Source organism: Aedes albopictus, chromosome 3 (genome assembly GCF_035046485.1).
Source record: "Aedes albopictus strain Foshan chromosome 3, AalbF5, whole genome shotgun sequence".
Taxonomy (NCBI): domain Eukaryota; kingdom Metazoa; phylum Arthropoda; class Insecta; order Diptera; family Culicidae; genus Aedes; species Aedes albopictus.
The window spans coordinates 331508-351229 of NC_085138.1; the positions used below are offsets into that span (position 1 = coordinate 331508).

Below are 19722 nucleotides of genomic sequence, written 5' to 3' on the forward strand. Positions count from 1 at the left end.
TGGTGCCCTGGTGAACACACGATAGGTGCTACGCTTTCGTTCTTTCTTCGTCCGAGATTCAAGATTAACGAGGTGTCGTGTTAGAGTCCAACAAGAGAAATTGCATAAAACATGTTCGTATGAACTTGTCGTTGAAAAAGATGAAAATTTTATGCATCATATTCTCGAGGATGCTCTTATTGTGCTGCATGCGACATCTTCAGAAAGCACATCGTACTAATGAATTAGTACAATTAGTTGACAATCACGCTGGTGGCACCTTTCGTTTCACCCAAGGTGACCAACAAGGTTTCTTGAGAGATACTTTACATACTTGACACAAATGAAGGAGGGTCAATTCTTGCTTCAGGTGACTTTTCAGACTCGCATTTCATGACTCTTTTTCGGTATATGCGCTGTTTGGGTCCCGACAAGAATCCTTGAAAGAATATCTGAATGAATGGAATGTCTGAAGGAATTTCAAGAAAAATTCCCAAAGAAAACTCAGGGAGGACCAAGGGAGGATCCTGTAACGAATTCGGAAAGGTACCCGGGTAAAATCGCGGAAAAAATCCCAGGAAAAATTGCGGAAGAAATCCCTGATGGAATCCCTGGAGGATTGTTTGATGAAAACCGAGGAAGCATTTGTTAAGAAATCCCTTGAGAAAATAACCGAAAGAATTCCGGGTTAAATCCTTTGAAAGAATTCTGGAGGAACCCCTGAAAGAATATGAAGAGAAATCCCTTAGGGGATATCTGGACAAACTTCTGAAAAAAAAAATCAGGAGGAATTCCATGAGGAATCTTTAATCTGCTTCTTCTTCTTCTTCTTCTTCTTCTTCTTTTTGGCTCTACGTACTCACTGGGACTTGGCCTGCCTCGCTTCAACTTAGTGTTCTTTGAGCACTTCCACAGTTATTAATTGAAGGGCTTCCTTTGCCTGCCATTGCATGAATTTGTATATTGTGAGGCAAGTACAATGATACACTATGTCCAGGGAGTCGAGAAAATTTTCCCGACCGGAACGGGAATCGAACCCGCCGTCTCCGGATTGGCGATCCATAGCCTTAACCACTAGGCGAACTGGAGGAATCTTTAATATAATATTTGAAGTTATGCCATGAAGAATGGTGAGTGGAATTCCCGTAGAATTATCAGGAGAAATTCTGAGACAGTGGCGTTTGAGACACCAACACTGTATCTTTTGGTTGGGGTAAGAATCTCGCCCTGAGAGATTTTCAAATGAAATCAATATAAATGAGCATCATCTAGTGAGATAATTTCTAACTAGAAATCATTTGGACTTCCTTGAGAATGGCAGAAGAACTGCCAACCTGCAAGCTTGTAGTAAGTTATCGTGCGGAAGGTTGTGCCCGCATATAAAGTGTTACAGATGAAGAAGGAAAAATTAAGTGAGTGAAGCACAGCATATTGTCATCGCGGTTGAAACCCGAAGTTTCCCCACACCCGACAATCGAATTTTCTCAAAATCCATACGTAAAACCTAACGTCGGACGTAGTGCGCTGGACAGCGGACCTGGCCCTCTATCCAGCGCACTGTGCCCGACGTACGTCCGACACACGGTTTAGGAGAAAAATCGATTTTCGCGTGTCAAAAATTCCGATTTTCAACTGCATGAACAATACCTTCGCTTCGATTCTTGAACGATTCCCTACCCTCCTTGGAAAGTTCCGGCAAGTCCCGCCGTTACTCAAGCCATCCGAAAAATGTAGATTTTAGCGTTACGTAATAAATGGATGCTGCCATAGCAGATTCACAATTCTTCATTAGCTACACGCATTTTCAATTCTCAATTCTCAGGTCATTCTGACAGTTCTGTATAAGTAAGACAAAAACGGCCTTGGTTTTGTCCTTTTTACGTTCATCATCTGTCAAAATGACCTGAGATCTGCCAAAAATTTTCGTCGTGCAATGAAGAACTCCACCGAACGTACCTTTAGGGTAATTGTTCCCTTCGTTGTGGTAGTACCTAATGTTGCGGTAATGCCAATTGAGCACTTTTTCAACTGAAATGTTACCGACAGATATTTTTAATAGATGTATTATGCTTAAATTATGAGATTGTACTGCTTGTGAGATTGTGTGCTTAAGATTGGCCCAAAAACATATTAAAAAATATTTTCCTTAATATGTTTGCTGCTGTGTTCCTATTGTTGCGGTAGTGTTCCTAATGTTGCGGTATCCCATATGATTTCAATGGGATACCGCAAAAATTGGAACAAATACCGCAACATTGGGAACAGAATGTTCTTTCAGATAAAAACGAATAAAATACTCATAACAACCTTAAATTGGCAATATTTCGTTAGTTTCCCGTAGATAAAAGATCGATTTTATTATTTAAAATACCATCCATGTAAAAAGTTTGCTTGGGGCGATAAAATTGTGGATTAAACATAAACCCAGTGCTTAACACCGCCATGAACGGAACATTTACCTTAACTGAGGAAAAAATATTACAGACATTGTTTTGAAAACACAACCGTCCGCGCGCACGGCTTGCTGCGATCTCCGATGGCATGATGACTCGGATTTCCAAAAAAAATAAATAGGGTATCTCAGCATACACTCAGCATACACGCTCCCATTTGTCATGTAGTTTTAGGATTGAAAGTGGAACCATCCTTTCTTTTCTTATTAGTGATTATGTTTAGCAAAACTGAACTGAAATAAGTAAAACTAAGAAGTCATATGTGCTGAAGTCTATCCAGACCTACTAGATCCAGACAGTTTTCTTTCTCTCATTCAAAAAAAAGCTTTGGTCACAAGTAAATGCAAAGAGAATTGAATTATGATTTGATTCCACCCATTTGGATCAGAGCAATGCAGGGGGCAGGGCTGCGACCAAGGTGGCATCTGTGGTTACAAAGTAGCAAGAGTTGTTTTAAACTTTAAATTGCATGTCATCCGAGCGGCGAAAGTAATCACATCAATTTGGAGTCTAAACAAAATAAAAATAAAGCTTGTGCAAGAACACCCGAACCGATGTCGGCGGAATGGGCTACCATCAGCACCGTTGTATTTCGTTTCAACAGTCTGCTTCATAGGTAGGTACGTACAACAAAGAAGCAACAACGACAACGAAGAAGATGAAAAACCTAATTTTCCCAACCATAACAACATCATTTTATTTCAACTTTCCGTCTGTGACAAAGCAGGCTTGGCAGCGTGGAGGTGGAAGTGTGTGCGGCGGTGGTTGCTATGATGCAAGATGGTGAATCGTCACTGACGGAGTAGGGAAAGGAAACAAGTGGTTGCTTGGATAATGGGTAGAACAAACAAAGACACCATCGTAGGGTAAGGTACAAACCAAGTTAATTTTTCTTTTTCAGTGTACACTCTGGGTTTGTTTTACGGAAGTAGGTATGATGTTGATTTCTTTTGAAATCCATTAATGGAATTTGAAGAAAATCCATATGCTGGTGTAGGACTCAATAATGCACAGGCACTTGTTATAAGTTATAACTTATAGGGTAATTCGCTAATTGTTGAACACCACCCAAATGTTGAACAGTTTCTGAAAATTTTATTATAAATCTAACTTAAGTTATTTTCTCTCATCGTAAACGGATGATGTAGATGCGTATACATGTGTGTCACGATATTGATCCAATTAAGTTACAAAATTATACTTATTTTACGTCAGAAACATTGATTGCACATTTTGTACCGCTGATGACACGAAAACTGCACAATTCTTAAGATTAATTTTAAGAAATTGCTCTTACGAAATAAGCTTTGCTGGCAAATCGGCCACAAATATCAAAGCCACACCATAGTTACAAGACCTTGAAGGATGTCCTTAACTGTTTAACATTGTTTAAAATCACATTTTCATTGTAATTTCATTTGTAAAAAATATTTTTCTTATCACACCATCATTATGTATCTGGGATCCAATTGTTGAACACTGACATAAGCTACGATGTTAGCTCTCTCTCTCTCTCTCTTCTTGGCGTAACGTCCTCCTGGGACAAAGCCTGCTTCTCAGCTTAGTGTTCTATGAGCACTTCCACAGTTATTAACTGAGAGCTTCCTCTGCCAATGACCATTTTGCATGTGTATATCGTGTGGCAGGCACGAAGATACTCTATGCCCAAGGAAGTCAAGGAAATTTCCTTTACGAAAAGATCCTGGACCGACCGGGAATCGAACCCGTCACCCTCAGCATGGTCATGCTGAATACCCGTGCGTTTACCGCCTCGGCTATATGGGCCCTTACGATGTTAGCATGACTGCCAGATTTTTTTATTGCATTTTACTTAATCTTGCATGTCATGGGGTTCCAAGGACGTTCTGTGGATGTTCCAGGGGTGTTGCAGAGGGCTTCAGGATGGTTCTAGGGGTTTTCAATGGGTTTCAAGGGCGTTCCAGATGTGTTCCATAGGGATTCAGAGTGTTAAGGTGGACCCAGAAATATTTCAGGGCGTTCCAGAGGGGTTTAGGAACGATCCACGAGTTTGCAATGGATTTCAGAGTCATTGCAGGGGTGTTCTAGGGGGTTGAGTGGGTCCCATGGGTATCCAGGAGTGTTTCAGGGGCTTTCTAAGGCGTTCTTTTCTTCAATCGTTTTCGTTTCTAGTCAAATCTTTTCAGTCATTTTTTACATCTAGGCATGTTTAAAACGATTTCAGTTCACTAGAGCTCTTTTCAAAAGAGAAGCGATTCCCTGTCATTTGAATAAATTGCCACTCAAATGACTTACTGGCCACAAAACACGAAAAATCCGGAAAATTCCGCCAGAGTGAAAAATTATCGGATGTCGGGTCAAAGTCGGATCAAATTTTATCAAATGTTGGACCACTGTTGGACCCACATCGGATAACTGTAGGGTCTATGTTGGGTTTGGTAGCCAAAATAAAAACAGGTCAATGATAGGTTGATGTCGGGTTATACTACGAACAAAGCTTGAACCGTTCAACAATTAGCGAGAATCGTCCAACATTAGGATGAGCTAGCTTAAGGAAGCGTTCAACATTTGGGTTACAGGCTTCCCATACAAATGTTCTATTTTCTCTTAGAAAATGGAAATTAAGGGAATTTAAATTCAATGGGGAGTATAAGGAATGAGTGGAGCTAGACTTTCACTGGTTATTTTTCAAGTAAAGTGGAATTATGCGCGGAAAAATAAACGAAAACAAAAATGCCAGTACTAACCGTTCAACAATTGGCGAATTACCCTAACTGATTTTTTTTTTTTTTATCTGTATTAACGAGATTTTTAGCCCTAGGCTAGTTCATCTCGGGACCCACACTTTACTTCCCTTCCGAAGGAAGAACTCACATTTTGCGAGTTTGTCGGGAGTTGGATTCGATCCCAGGTCCTCGGCGTGAAAGTCAAGTGTTCTAACCATCGCACCAGATCCGCTCCACATAACTGATTTTTATTGGCATCCATTTGAGCTTTCCTGAACAATGCTTGTCCTGTGTAGTAATTGTTTCTGCTTTTGAGCCAGCTGATGTAGCTCAACTAAGGTGCATTGCAGCTGATTTAATATTATTTGAGTTTAGATTACTTCATTAGGCGCTGTCCATAAACTACGTAGACTTGTAGGCTTTTGTCCATACAAAACTTTTATAAAATGTATGGAGCGTAGACTTTGGCCATAAACACCCCTCCCCGCCTACGTAGTTTATGGACAGGTCCTTAGTATTGCTTGATACATTCTCTTAACCTAAATCAAGAGCATAAAGTTGTTCCGCTTCACGGGATGGTCCTCCAAGGGTCAACAAGAATGCATTGACACTGCACTGCACCACAAAAGAAAACAGGGATGGTACGGGTGGCAAGGAAGGCAGAATCAGAAAAAAAAAACAAAAACGTGAGAAAGTGTTGCACTTGCGAACAACGAAATGCATCCTAAGAACAAGGTTGTTTGGAAACCCGGGACAGGTTCTGTCGCAAGGAGGAGGTGATAATGAGAGGTTGATTGGGTTGGGTCCTACTCATCAGGCCAAGGACGACGAAGCGAGGAGACGAAGCGAAAGATGAACGATGATGATACCTTTTGTCACTGACTGTTCAATCGAGCGCGAAAGGAACGAAAAGCGAGGAGCAAAAATCGTGTTGAATTTCAAGTATTTTAATTGAGTTCCTTTGGGTGTACATAATGCCTTTGGCAACAGGTGAAATGTACAGCAACAACCTTATCGATTAACGGATGGTTGGGTTGAATTCGATGATTGTATACAAAAAAGCCACTCAGAAGACGAGCGACGAGAGAAAGCTTTTCCATATAGCACCGTACATCGGGTAATTAAGTAAAATATTGATTTACTCGCGAGAATGGAACGGAGAATATACCGTTTGTCACGCTCGAAGTGGGTTACCTTTTTTAAAGGGCGTTCGCCACTCGTTTTGCTCTGTGGAAAACTGTGATTGATAGTGAAGAAAAGAAGAAATTTCATGGCGATTCAACAATATGCGACGCGACGGTGATTAATGATAGTGTGTGAGGTCGGTGTACTATTTGTTATTGTAAAAAATATTGTTGTAGGACGATAGAATTGATCCACTCGATAAAGTGCAACTAAAGGACAGTAATTACATAATGGGATTTGATTGCATTATGGGGTGTTAGTATGATAAATGATCGTAGTAAGACGTGGAACCATTTGGGTAGGAGGTACTATTTCGGGCACTTTCCGTTATTACTCAGTAAATTTTACACAAATAGACATAGACGGCTAGACACTGTAGGCATCTCATTGTGTACCGTCAGTAGGGATTCATTGGGCCAAAATTACGTAGCGCTGCCCTTTGTAAGTCATGACACCAATTTTTAGTTCTAAATGAATTGAAAAAATTGGCATACTTGTTCATTTTCATGTACATTAGTATGGGTCATCGGAACCGTTTTCTCAGATCAAAGCTTTTTTGGTTCCGTTTCGGGTCCTGAGTATCTGTGCAAAATTTGAGCACGATCGGTTACGTCTACACTTTGCGCATTGCAATTTAAATTTGTATGGGATTTTGTATGGGAAAGCATACTTTTTTGCATTTTAGCCATAAGTTGAAAAAGTTTGTCTAAAACTTTTTAACCGATACTGTAAAATGATAGCCTAGGATGTTCTGAAAAACTTTGTTAAAGACTGCAAAGTGATCCGATGCTTGTGAAAATAGTTATAACCAATGAACCGCATGCATGTGTTTATGTTTTAACATGTAAAGGAATAACAATAGCAACAAAATCATGCTGTTTCGCCAAGCAATGCCAACGCTATAACTTTGTCCATAAGCATCAGATCACTTCGAGGTCTTCGACAAAGTTTTTCAGGACACCCTAGGCTATGTTTTCACTTTTTCGGTTACACGGTTTTTGAAAAATTCGAGCTTGTTATGAAAAAAATGCAAAAAAGTGTGTTTTCCCATGTAAAATCTCATACAAACTTTAAACGCGATGCGCAAAACGTAGACGCAACCGATCGTGCCCAAATTTTGCATACTTATTTGGGTCCTGAAATGGGATCAAAAAAGCTTTGATCTGATGGGATACCATTGAATTTTCCATTTTTCCATATAAACGATGACCCACTCTAATGTACATAATTTAAGACTACTATGGATATGAATTTTCTAAAATATATTTTTGAGATGATATTACATATTTAAATTGGCCTAACTTTCACGCCCTAGAAGGATCCAAACATTGAAATTCATACAAAATAGTTCAATATTAGAAACAATGGCTCATCAATCCATAATGTTCACCATGTGGATACTAATGCTTTAGGTGTTAAATCAGTAATATGACATCACAGATAAACAAACGTTGATCATATTTACTGTCAATGATGAACGATCCTATACAATACATCCGCTTTTCCCGCTTTGGTTTCCAACTAGCATAATAAACATAAAAAAAGGAATAGGGTGGATGTACCAATTATGGCACTACTAAGGAAAACTACTTGTACAAAAATAACGAGAAGACCAACGAATGTCATCAATATATTAAAAGATAGCTAAGTTTCTACACTTTACAGGAAAAATATAGAAATGGAGCCAAAACTACTTTTAGTATTTATTACAGCGTGTGCCAATGATCGGAACCCTGTACCAATTATGGTTACATTTTTTCACTTCGGTTCCTTTTCGCACTATTTGCATGCATTCCTTATGAGATTAGCCATAACTGGTACACTATGGCAAAAAAGGGTGCAAGGGAGCCGAAGTTTTAAGGAAAATTATTTATTTCTACCATAATTTGAGCAAAATGTGGAGTTTAAATGAGTGCACCCATCTTTTGTGAACGTGATCTGTTGTTCACAATTTTTTTTGTTGGTTTACACCGTTAAAGGGTAAAAATCAACTATGGTGAATGATTGATACTATAACCATAATTGGAAAACTTACCCTATTATTTTACAAATACCTACGAAAAAATCGGAGATGCCGCTGATTTTGGCTTATATCAATTCTTAAAACTTGCCCTGGAAATAAGGAGCTCCTGCCAAGGCTCGTGCTCATATCTGAAAGTGATTGAGATTCGATTTACCTGGGTTAGATGTGATTCAGGGTGTTTATTCATAAGAGAAAATAAAACTTCCCAAGTTTTTGAGTTTTTATTTCCACCCCCAGGGGGTCCCCCACCCCTGCCTGGTGGTGGAATTTTGGATGTTTATAATTCAAAACTAATCCAATTTTTTTTTCAATTTATATACTTTAGAAAACTATACTGAAATATCCTGGATTAATTAAGTAAAAATATTAAGACACATTCCACGCACCTCTACGCCAAGGGTGTGAAATATCAAAGTGATTGTTTCGCCCCAAGCTTTCCAGCATATGAAAAAGGGTAGATTCAATCTTAGGAAAACCATTTGTTTCACTTAAAATTTGACTGGTTACGTATTTAAATAGCTAGGTGAAGTAATAGCATTTTATGTAAGAAAAATGAAATTTTTCATTGATAATTTTCAAATATGCCTGCTGGCACGGTAATGTTCGAAAACATTTAAACTATTTTTTTATTAATGTAGTATAATAACGTATATTTTATACACCCAAAGGACACTTTTCATAAAAATAGGTTTTGATATGTTTTAAGCACTTTTTGCAATAGCCGCAATTTAATGGTGTCCCGTTACGAAAATAGTATATTTGTTGTAATAGCGAATTTATCACTAGCTTTAGAAAAATGATTTTCAGGATTCTCTTAGTACTCGTGGAGACCTTTCTTCCAACATATTGGGTTACCTTGATCGACGCGTTATCTTAGGCGTTACTATGGGTGCGTAGATTTGGTGTCCCGTTACGAAAATTTTAAAGACATTCATAAGTGGATAAATAAGTGTGGTTTGATCAAATATTTAACCAAAAATCTGTAACCGTGATGAAATGATATTATAGGGTGTATATATTTTCATTATCCTTCTTGGTGTAACGCCCCTACTGAAACAAAGTCCACTTCTCAGCTCTCCACGGAAACTACGTAAACAAAGGGCAGGTATTCTGGTGGATCAGTGGAAAAGTGATGTTTTATTAAGTTTTGTGATGATAGCATACTCTTTAAAAGCTATAAACTTTTTAACGTGTCCTATGAATTACCACCATGATGTATAAAATGGTTTATAGAATCACAAAGCGTTCAAAACTTGAAGATCCCGAAGTGATGGTTGGCATTCCTTCTTTACCCCATTCATCACCGAATAATTTACTTTTATGACGACAAACATATTTTGAAGCTTATGTTCTTATTAAAAAAAGTGTAAAATGCATCACGAAAATAGCGTAGCATTACTTTTTGTGATAACATAATTTAGTAACCGTTGATTGAAAGTCTAGCGACCTCCCTCTTGTCGTTTTGGTTGACAACTTTTTTTTTCTTCTCGAAATCCGTTTGTTTGTATCGTTACTGGTTGTCCTTAGCTAAATATCAACGGAAAGCCCCCATAATCTCATCCCCTCCAAAAAAAACTTTGTTCTCTCTAACCTCGACCAAACGACAAGTTCAACAGTTCCCCAAAACTAACATAGAATAAAAGAAAAATCCCCTTTAAAATGTAAAATTTATTTCAACGAAAATTGGTTCCTTCATTCCCAAGGCGCATGAGCTTTCCAATAAAGGATTAAAGCAACATGCGACATATGCTTGAAAAGACTGTGTTGGAAGAATGTACTATAGATATCATTGGCCATATCAGTTGATACATACTTAAGTCAATTTTTTCTATCCCATTCTTTCGAAATGAAGATTGATACGTCGCTCGGCATGTTTTGGTTACAAACCAGAAATGTTTCCGATGACACCCCCGTGGAACCTGTGCTAAATGTTCCGAGGTGGCTGTAGAGGCACCGATGACGTCGGACCGTGCCTAACGGTCACCGACACATGCGCGCGAGACTGGCCTCACCTATATTAGATATCATTGAGCAATGGCAATGAAATCACGTGTGGGTATGATAGAAAATTGTAAACAGAACCGTAACAATAGCAAGCTATAGCGTTGGAGTTAAAGAGAAGATTATTGAAAATAAGTGATTAAATCTTGTTTGAAGCTTAAAATAAAATCGGGCAAATTGAAGAAGGGGATAATTTGTACCAGGTAATATGGATTGCAATTAACTTAAATTGAATACTAACTGCTAAATGTTGTAGGCCAAAAATAGATTGCAGTGGACCCTAGCAGACACTGAACTTTAGTTGCGAGGGAAACTATCCATGTAAGATAAAATAATTTACTTTATTATGCTGAACTACAAAAAATATACATATTTTAGTTTTGAGCTGTTGTGAACCGCACCCTGCTACAAAAATAGTTTTCAACTGATCCGAATATCCTCAAAAATGGATAAACAATTGCCAGGGGACGGATCTAACCTCACCGATGACAAGACGGCGTACAACTGTGCGATATGTAGTCGTCCGGATCACGACGAGGATCATATGGTGTTCTGCGAGGGTTGCAAGGTATGGCTACATTTCAGCTGTGCCGGTGTAGGATCAGAGGTCGAGTACGACGAAAACTGGCGATGCTCTTCGTGCCGTGAATTTGACCCGACTAAGTCGAGTGACGAGGAAAGCGATGCTGAAGGTGCTATCTCAGTGGATGATACGATTGATGGAGCTAGAAAAAGCAGTGCCCCAAACCCCCAAACTGTCTCGGAAGACGAAGAGGTTGCCGCGGCAATAAAGAGGATGAAGATGGAGAAGGAGCGTATGAAGAGACGGATGGAGCAGAAGCTGGCGCTGGCTAAGGCCCAAATGGAACTCGAGAACGAGAAGCTTGAGATGGAGTGGGCCTTGGAGAAGCAAATCATGGAGATGAAGATTGCATCGAAGGCGGCTTTCCAGAAGAAGAGGGAGATGGAAAAGAAGAAGTTGCAGAATCAGCTTCAGGAATTGTGTAACGGCGAAGTGCGGATGGAATCTGAGATCCGGAAGCTGGAGAAGCAAAAGGAAGAAGCGAAACGATCGGTAGCGGATAAGAAGGGAACGAGAACTAAACCGGAAGAAATACCGACAAGGCCGGTGAGTTCCACTCCGATAGTGCATCCAGAAGCAAGTACGTCCACAGCTGGGGCGAAGAAGAAGATCGTCGATCGACAGGACTTGGTAGTACCAGTTGAGAAGAAGAAGTTCTGTGGAAATGCGAAAAAAGAAGAAAATGTGTCCAAAGAAGAAAGTGAGAGTTGTGAAGAGAGCTCACAAGCGGATTCGCTGAGCGCGAATCAGAGCGGATCGTCTAGCGAAACAACGACCGACGAAGAGGAAGAACAGAAGGACAAGAAGAAGCGACATCGGAAGGAAAAAATGGTCCCAACGAAAGCACAAATATCAGCGAGGCAGTTTCTATCGCGAAAGCTGCCAATATTCACCGGCCGGCCAGACGAATGGCCTATATTTATTAGCAGCTTTAATACGACGACCAGAGCTTGCGGGTTTTCAAACCTTGAAAACCTGGCACGATTGCAGGAGAGCTTGAAAGGCCCTGCGAGAGAGGCGGTGTGCAGTAGGATGTTGTTGCCAGAAGCGGTCCCTCAAATCATTGACACGCTGCGGATGTTATACGGGCGGCCGGAACAACTGCTCAACACACTACTAGCGAAGGTACGGAAAGCGGAACCTCCGAAGGCAGACCGGTTAGAATCGTTCATCAGCTTTGGGATGGTGGTTCAACAGTTGTGTGATCACCTCGAAGCGACGCAACTGAATGATCACCTAGTGAACCCACTGTTGATACAAGAACTGGTCGAGAAGCTACCACCGTCGACGAAAATGGATTGGGTCCGAGTGAAGCGGCAGCACACCAAGATCACCCTGCGTACGCTGTCTGATTTCCTGTCGGATCTGGTGTCTACGGCAAGTGAGGCGACTGGGATAGTTGATGTACCGCAGAATCCAGTAAATCGTCCCGGGAAGTCCAAAGGAGGGAAGCAAAGAGAGTACGAGAGTCATACCAACACGCACATCGATGATTCTTCGAAGAGACCAGAACAGCCAAGAACGCCCTGTCCGGTGTGTCGTCGCACTGATCATAGACTGAGGAACTGTGATGAGTTTCGTAAGATGAACGTTCATCAACGTCTGCAAGTCGTGGATCGATTCGAGCTGTGCCCGTCCTGCTTGAATGCTCACGGGAAAAGCCGATGCAAGGCGAATATCCGGTGCAAATTTGAGAGGTGCCAAGGCCAACACAACACAATGCTGCATCGTACGGTGTCGGAAATGCGTTCGGATTGCAACGCCCACAGTGCGACTGTGCAGTTGCCAATCATCTTTAGAATGATTCCGGTAACGCTGAGCTTCGGGAAAAGATCAGTCACTACTATGGCATTTCTCGACGAAGGTAGCTCTTACTCGTTGATTGAACATTCCGTTGCAAATCAATTGAAAGCGGTTGGAAAGCCGCAACCGCTACGAGTAACTTGGACAGCAGGAATGAGTAGACTGGAACGAGATTCGGTGCTGCTGAATCTGGACATTTCCGCCGTCGGATCACAGGAAACGTTTCCGATGAACAATGTCCACACCGTCGAACAACTCAAGTTGCCCAAGCAGTCGTTAAACTACCGTGAACTAGCCGAACGATATGGCCATCTTCGACATCTTCCGTTGATTGAATACCCGAGTGATTCACCGAAGATCTTGATAGGTTTGAAGCACCTAGATCTGTTCGCTCCTATTGAATCGCGTGTTGGACAAAGCGGAGAGCCGATTGCAATCAGGTCTAAGCTTGGATGGACGGTGTACGGTCCACAAGAAGGAGGTAGTCTGCGTACAGCATACGTTGGCCATCATTCATGCACTGGTATATCGAACCAGGGATTGCATGATCTTCTAAAGTCGCACTACGTATTAGAAGAGGCTGGAGTTTCGGTAGAAGTGCTTCCGGAGTCAGCGGAAAATCGACGAGCCCGTGAAATACTAGAGAGAACAACAAAGAGAGTAGGAGACAGATTCATCACGGGATTGTTATGGAAAGAGGAAGATCCGTCGCTACCGGATAGCTACCCGATGGCGGCACGCCGCATGAGGACTTTGGAGAAACGCTTGTCCCAAATGCCAGTACTAAAGCAAAACGTCCAGAATCAGCTGATCGAGTACCAAACAAAAGGATACTGCCACGAAGCAACGGTCGACGAGTTGAGGAATACTAGCCAGAAGAAGATCTGGTACTTGCCTCTAAATGTTGTCATCAACCCGAAGAAGCCGAACAAAGTTCGTCTGGTTTGGGACGCCGCGGCTGCTGTAGGAGGCGTCTCGCTGAATTCGAAGCTCTTGAAAGGTCCAGACTTCCTAACATCGTTGCCATCGGTGGTGTGTAAGTTCCGGGAACATCGTATCGGATTCGGTGGAGATATCCGAGAGATGTTCCACCAGTTGCAAATCCGCCAGGAAGACAAGCAAGCTCTACGGTTCATGTATGGCGGAAAAATCTACGTGATGGACTGCGCGATTTTTGGAGCGACCTGTTCACCAAGCCAGGCATTGTACGTGAAGGACCGAAATGCCAGTGAATTTGTGAATCGTTACCCGGCTGCAGTCGATGCGATCGTAAAAAGACATTATGTGGACGATTACTTCGACAGTACAGAAACCGTCGAAGAAGCGGTGCAAAAGGCCAGCGAAGTTCGATTCATCCATTCGAAGGGAGGCTTCGAAATCCGGAATTGGGTTTCGAACTCCACCGAAGTCCTTCAACAGCTAGGTGAGTCGAAAACGAACCAAATTGTCCACTTCAATACTGACAAATCCACCGGGAATGAGCGGGTTCTGGGCATCGTCTGGGACTCTCAGGCTGATGTATTCACATTTGCGATGAAGCTGCCGGAAAATCTTCAGCCGTATTTGTCGAGCAATCAACGGCCAACCAAGCGAATTGTCCTCAGCATAGTAATGAGTTTTTTCGACCCTCTGGGACTGCTGACGCTTTTCACTATACAAGGGAAAATCATAATCCAGGACTTGTGGCGTACGGGGTGCGATTGGGATGAGGCAATAGACGACGGCTGTTTCGCTAAGTGGCAAAAATGGACTGCACTGTTGTCAGATGTTGAGAAGATAAGAATTCCTCGTCACTATTTCAGTGGAGGCATAACGCTGGACTACGATTCGTTGGAGCTACACGTCTTTGTAGATGCCAGTGAAGGAGCGTATGGCTGTGTAGCATATTTCCGTATGCTGGTGGATGGACTTCCTCGGTGTTCTCTGGTACAAGCTAGGTCGAAGGTGGCACCGCTTAGACAGTATTCAACACCTCGGTTGGAGCTGATGGCAGCGGTATTGGGTGCAAAGATGGCAGAAACAATACGAGAGAACCATAGTCTTCGAGTGAAACGTGTGCAATTTTGGACCGATTCGAGTACAGTGTATTCCTGGATCGTGTCAGATCACCGCCGATACAAGGTGTTCGTAGCATACAGAATCGGCGAAATCCTGAGCAAGACAAGTCCATCGGATTGGCGATGGGTGCGCACAAAACTAAACATAGCAGATGACCTGACGAAGTGGAAGGATGGAACGAAAATCGAATCCGATGGGCAATGGTTCACCGGGCCTAAATACCTGTACGAGAGTGAAGATAAGTGGCCTAGACCAGAGCCCCCCCGACCAAACGTTGGTGAAGAGCTTCGAGCAAGCTGTCTATTCCACAACACGGAGAGCGCAGAAGCGTTGATCGATTGCACTAGAATCTCCAAGTGGAATGTATTAGTCCGAACGATGGCTTGTGTCCTACGGTTCATCTCCAACATCCGCCGGAAACAGCAAGGATTGTCGATCGAGCTGCTACCAGTGGACTTAGCAGTTCGGAAGGTGCGAAGGTCGGCCGTGGTCGAGCGGTCGTTTTCACGAGAAGAATACCAACATGCGGAGCGCCATCTGTGGAGAATGGCACAAGAGGAATCATATCCTGACGAGGTGAAGATTCTACGAAGATGCAGAGAAGGAAAGCAGGGCAAGATTGAGAGGTCTAGCATGCTGTTGAAGTTGTCTCCGGTATTAGATGAAGATAACGTGCTGCGGATGGACGGTAGGGTGCAAGAAGGTGAATTTGTTCCATTTGAGCTGCAGTTTCCAGTGATTTTGCCGAGAAAGCACCCTATAACGACCAAATTGATCGAATATTACCACCAGATGTTTGGGCATGCCAATAGGGAGACGGTAGTCAATCAGCTAAGACAGCGTTTCTATATCCCTGCCGTTCGCAGAGAGGTAGAAAGAATTGCTCGAGAATGTGTTTGGTGCAGGGTGCACAAGTGTAAGCCAGTGGTTCCTCGCATGGCGCCACTCCCAGTGCAAAGAACAACGCCGTTTATGCGCCCATTCAGCTACACCGGAGTGGACTTTTTTGGTCCGATCAATGTCGTCGTTGGGCGGCATAAGGAAAAGCGTTGGTGCGCGTTGTTTACGTGCTTCGGAACAAGAGCCATACATCTGGAAATAGTTCACAGCTTATCCACACCAGCGTGTCTGATGGCTATACGAAGATTTGTCTGTCGGCGAGGAGTTCCAGTAGAGTTCTTTTCCGACAATGGAACTAATTTCGTCGGAGCAAGCAAGATAGTGGTAAAGAAGATAGAAGCCGATTGTTCGGAGGCGTTGACGAGCTCGCGGACGCGGTGGAACTTTAATCCTCCCTCGGCACCGCACTTCGGCGGCGTATGGGAACGGCTAGTTCGGTCGGTAAAGAAGGCTATGGAGGTTTTGGACGATGGACGTAAGCTGACTGACGAAGTATTGTTAACTACATTGGCTGAGGCAGAGGATTTAGTTAATTCTCGACCACTAACGTACGTCCCTCAAGAGCCAGGTAACAGCGGATCCATTACGCCAAATAATTTCCTGAAAGGGCTTCCAATAGGAGAGACTGAATGCGGAATACCACCAACCAGTGAAGCTGAGGCCTTACGAGACAGCCACAAAAGAGCACAGATGCTTGCAGATCGGTTATGGAAGCGATGGCTGGTCGAATATCTACCGCATATCAACCGACGTACAAAGTGGCACGAAGAACAACCGACGTTGGAAGTTGGCGAGATTGTGTATGTTGCCGATGATGACAACAGGAAGTGCTGGGTACGAGCAATCGTTGAAGAAGTGAAACCAGGAACCGACGGAAGGATCAGACAAGCACTAGTCCGAACGACCAAGGGAACCTACAGACGCCCTGTGGCAAAGCTTGCGATGCCTGAGATACGATGGCGTAAATCTGGCTACGGTGGAGAACCTACTCCAGTGTTACGGGGAGGGGCTGTAGAGGCACCGATGACGTCGGACCGTGCCTAACGGTCACCGACACATGCGCGCGAGACTGGCCTCACCTATATTAGATATCATTGAGCAATGGCAATGAAATCACGTGTGGGTATGATAGAAAATTGTAAACAGAACCGTAACAATAGCAAGCTATAGCGTTGGAGTTAAAGAGAAGATTATTGAAAATAAGTGATTAAATCTTGTTTGAAGCTTAAAATAAAATCGGGCAAATTGAAGAAGGGGATAATTTGTACCAGGTAATATGGATTGCAATTAACTTAAATTGAATACTAACTGCTAAATGTTGTAGGCCAAAAATAGATTGCAGTGGACCCTAGCAGACACTGAACTTTAGTTGCGAGGGAAACTATCCATGTAAGATAAAATAATTTACTTTATTATGCTGAACTACAAAAAATATACATATTTTAGTTTTGAGCTGTTGTGAACCGCACCCTGCTACAAAAATAGTTTTCAACTGATCCGAATAGTGGCCATTTAGTTGATACATACTTAAGTCTATCCACAGACAAACAGACGTAACACCTAGAACAATTTTCGTGAAAATCATCGCCCAGTTCACACTAAAATCACCTGGTGGAAATGTTTCACGAAACACTGCGTTGTGCAATATCGTCAACAGAAGGCGCTAGTGTTGAACGTCAAAAGCAAATAAAAACAATGTGCCCGCCTTTGGTTGTGAAAGCGACAACTATGAAGATATAAAATGATCGTTAAAAGCATGGTCGATAGAAATTTCGCCAGTGTTACGTCTGTTTGTCTGTGGTCTATCGTTTCTGACTCAGTTATTTGAAATCATGAAGATTGATATGTCGCACGGCATGTTTAGGTTGAAAGCCAGAAGTGTCCCCAATGAGGCCCCGCGGAACCTGTTACGGGATTCCGGATGGGCCAACTGATTCAAATCTTGTTATAGCAGTTGTGTTTCACTATTCGCAACAAAAATTTCGTTGAAAATCGATGGTTCAAACACAACAACATACGAAATAATCACTTTGAGCCATTTTGACAACTCCCTGACCCTAGCACAATCCGGAATATCTCCGGAATGGTTCCGGATATTGCATGGCCACTTGTGTATAATGAACTAGCTCCAATTTATGATTAATTGAGGGCGACTTCAAAAAAATCGGATGAAAATTGGCGAAATGCCAGCATTTTGAAAATGAGTTGTAGAGGGTCGGATACGTGAAGGTTAAATAAAACTCTAAGCAGGTTCCCCAGGGCCCATTCCGATGGCCACCATAGGGCCAGAGTGGGTTTGAAGGACTATTGGTGTCCTGCCGGACAGCTACTATCTGTCTGAAAAATATTGCCGAAGACACCAATATTCTATCTAGCAAAGCGTTCAATCTTCAACTAGATGACTTTAGCCGTAACGGGACACCATTTGCAAAACACTGTTTTCACGCGAGCGTAACGCTGCGCTCCCAAAACTAAATCAAGAATATTTCCAAATCTATACATTTCTCAGTAAAACTCACTTCGGCAATCTTGTTCACATCAATCCAAAGAAGAAATGTCTAGAAGACTCTATTATTCAAAACTTCATAACAGAGCTAATATACGCATTTCAGAATGAAAATTTTAAAAAGAAGATTTCTGCGATGGTGTCCCGTTACGAAATGTAACATGTTATATAAAGTAAATTGGAACCAAAACCCCATAGAACAAGTATTGCATCAGAAAGTACATCTAATAAGCTTGTTATAAAACCTGTTAAACCATATGATCATGAACATTATAATTGATTGCAGACATCATTTGTTCACGAAAGTTAGTTCCTCGCGGTGTCCCGTTACGCTGGAATGTGTCTAATGCACATATCAATTGAACACTTCAAGTTCTCCATACAAACTTCGGGTTTTAACTGTGAAGGCCCGGTCCAATATTTTTCAAAAATTCTTTCACTATGACACTTCTAGGGTCACAAACTCCTGTTCTTTTTTTTCTCATCCCATAACACAATTTAGTGTTGAACGGTGTAATGACCGCGTCCACATGGAATTTTCAGCATCTTATCTAAATCGTCGGCTTAACGGGAATATCTGACAGAACTAGAAGCCCTCCTCTTGCTCCATTAGCACGGTTATCTTATTCTTCTTTGGGACCTTACGTCCCAACTGGGACAAAAGCTGCTTCTCAGACTAGTATTCTATGAGCATTTCCACAGTTATTAACAGAGAGCTTCCTCTGCCAATGATCATTTTGCATAGACATATCGTGTGGCAGGCATGAAGACATTCTATGTACAAGTATGTTAAGACAATTTCCTTTACGAAAACTATATTGCCAACAAACATGGAAATTCATGCCATTCTCTTTCAAGCTGAGGAGAACGCAATTTAGATCTCAGTGGATCAAGTGATTGAACGTGCAAGAGCAGAGAACTAGAGAAGAGAAAAAAAAATGAATATTCATGATCACAAAACTTTGCTGAGTCACCATCGTCATAGTTAAAAATCGATTCTCCTTTGATACGTCACGCCTCTTAAGAACTATTGGAGTAATATTTGGACAGGTTCAATTGAATAATAATTAGGGCGGAACCGAATCTTTCATTCCTGCCTGATGCATACCGACAACGGTCCAGTTTGACCAGCTGAGAATGATGTTGCTAAACAAAGAATGGAGAATATCGAAAAGGGAAGAAAAATTCAAAACTTTTCTTAATCCATTTGAGCGACACGTTATTCACATACGTATACCAACTGTGGATCAGCATTTCAAGCGAGGCTTAGGCTGTCATGCACGCTGAACATCATATAATCATTCTAAACCGGCTTGTTATGTTGAGAAAGTACCAATCATTATTGAAGATGTTGACCACATACATGTGTTGCGTACAAGTATGCACCATGAGGATTTTCACTGAACCGGACGAATATAAGAGAGCCAGAATTTGCGTGATTTATCTTTAGAGTGCGGGCATGGGTAGAGGCTGTCACCGATGATGATGAATGTGCATCAATCTATGGCACAGTTGGCTTACCGGGA

General features: G+C 42.1%; 2 protein-coding genes across 2 annotated transcripts in view; both read left to right on the top strand.

Moving 5' to 3' along the window:
* Window positions 1-5993, top strand: part of LOC134289594 (uncharacterized) — a 54287-nt gene extending 48294 nt beyond the window's left edge. Inside the window, exon 6 of the mRNA XM_062855620.1 lies at window positions 5895-5993. Coding sequence (XP_062711604.1) covers window positions 5895-5993 — 99 coding nt within the window. The remainder of the gene's footprint in view (window positions 1-5894) is intronic.
* A 2718-nt stretch (window positions 5994-8711) lies between these two features.
* Window positions 8712-18507, top strand: LOC134290088 (uncharacterized). Its single transcript, XM_062857105.1, has one exon. It carries the CDS (start codon window positions 10792-10794, stop codon window positions 16732-16734), a length of 5943 nt encoding a protein of 1980 aa, XP_062713089.1. The 5' UTR covers window positions 8712-10791; the 3' UTR covers window positions 16735-18507.
* The last annotated feature ends 1215 nt before the right edge of the window (window positions 18508-19722 follow it).

Bases quoted from the DNA above. Each gene is read 5' to 3' on its own strand.
- LOC134290088 (XM_062857105.1), top strand. From the start codon at position 10,792: ATGGATAAACAATTGCCAGGGGACGGATCTAACCTCACCGATGACAAG.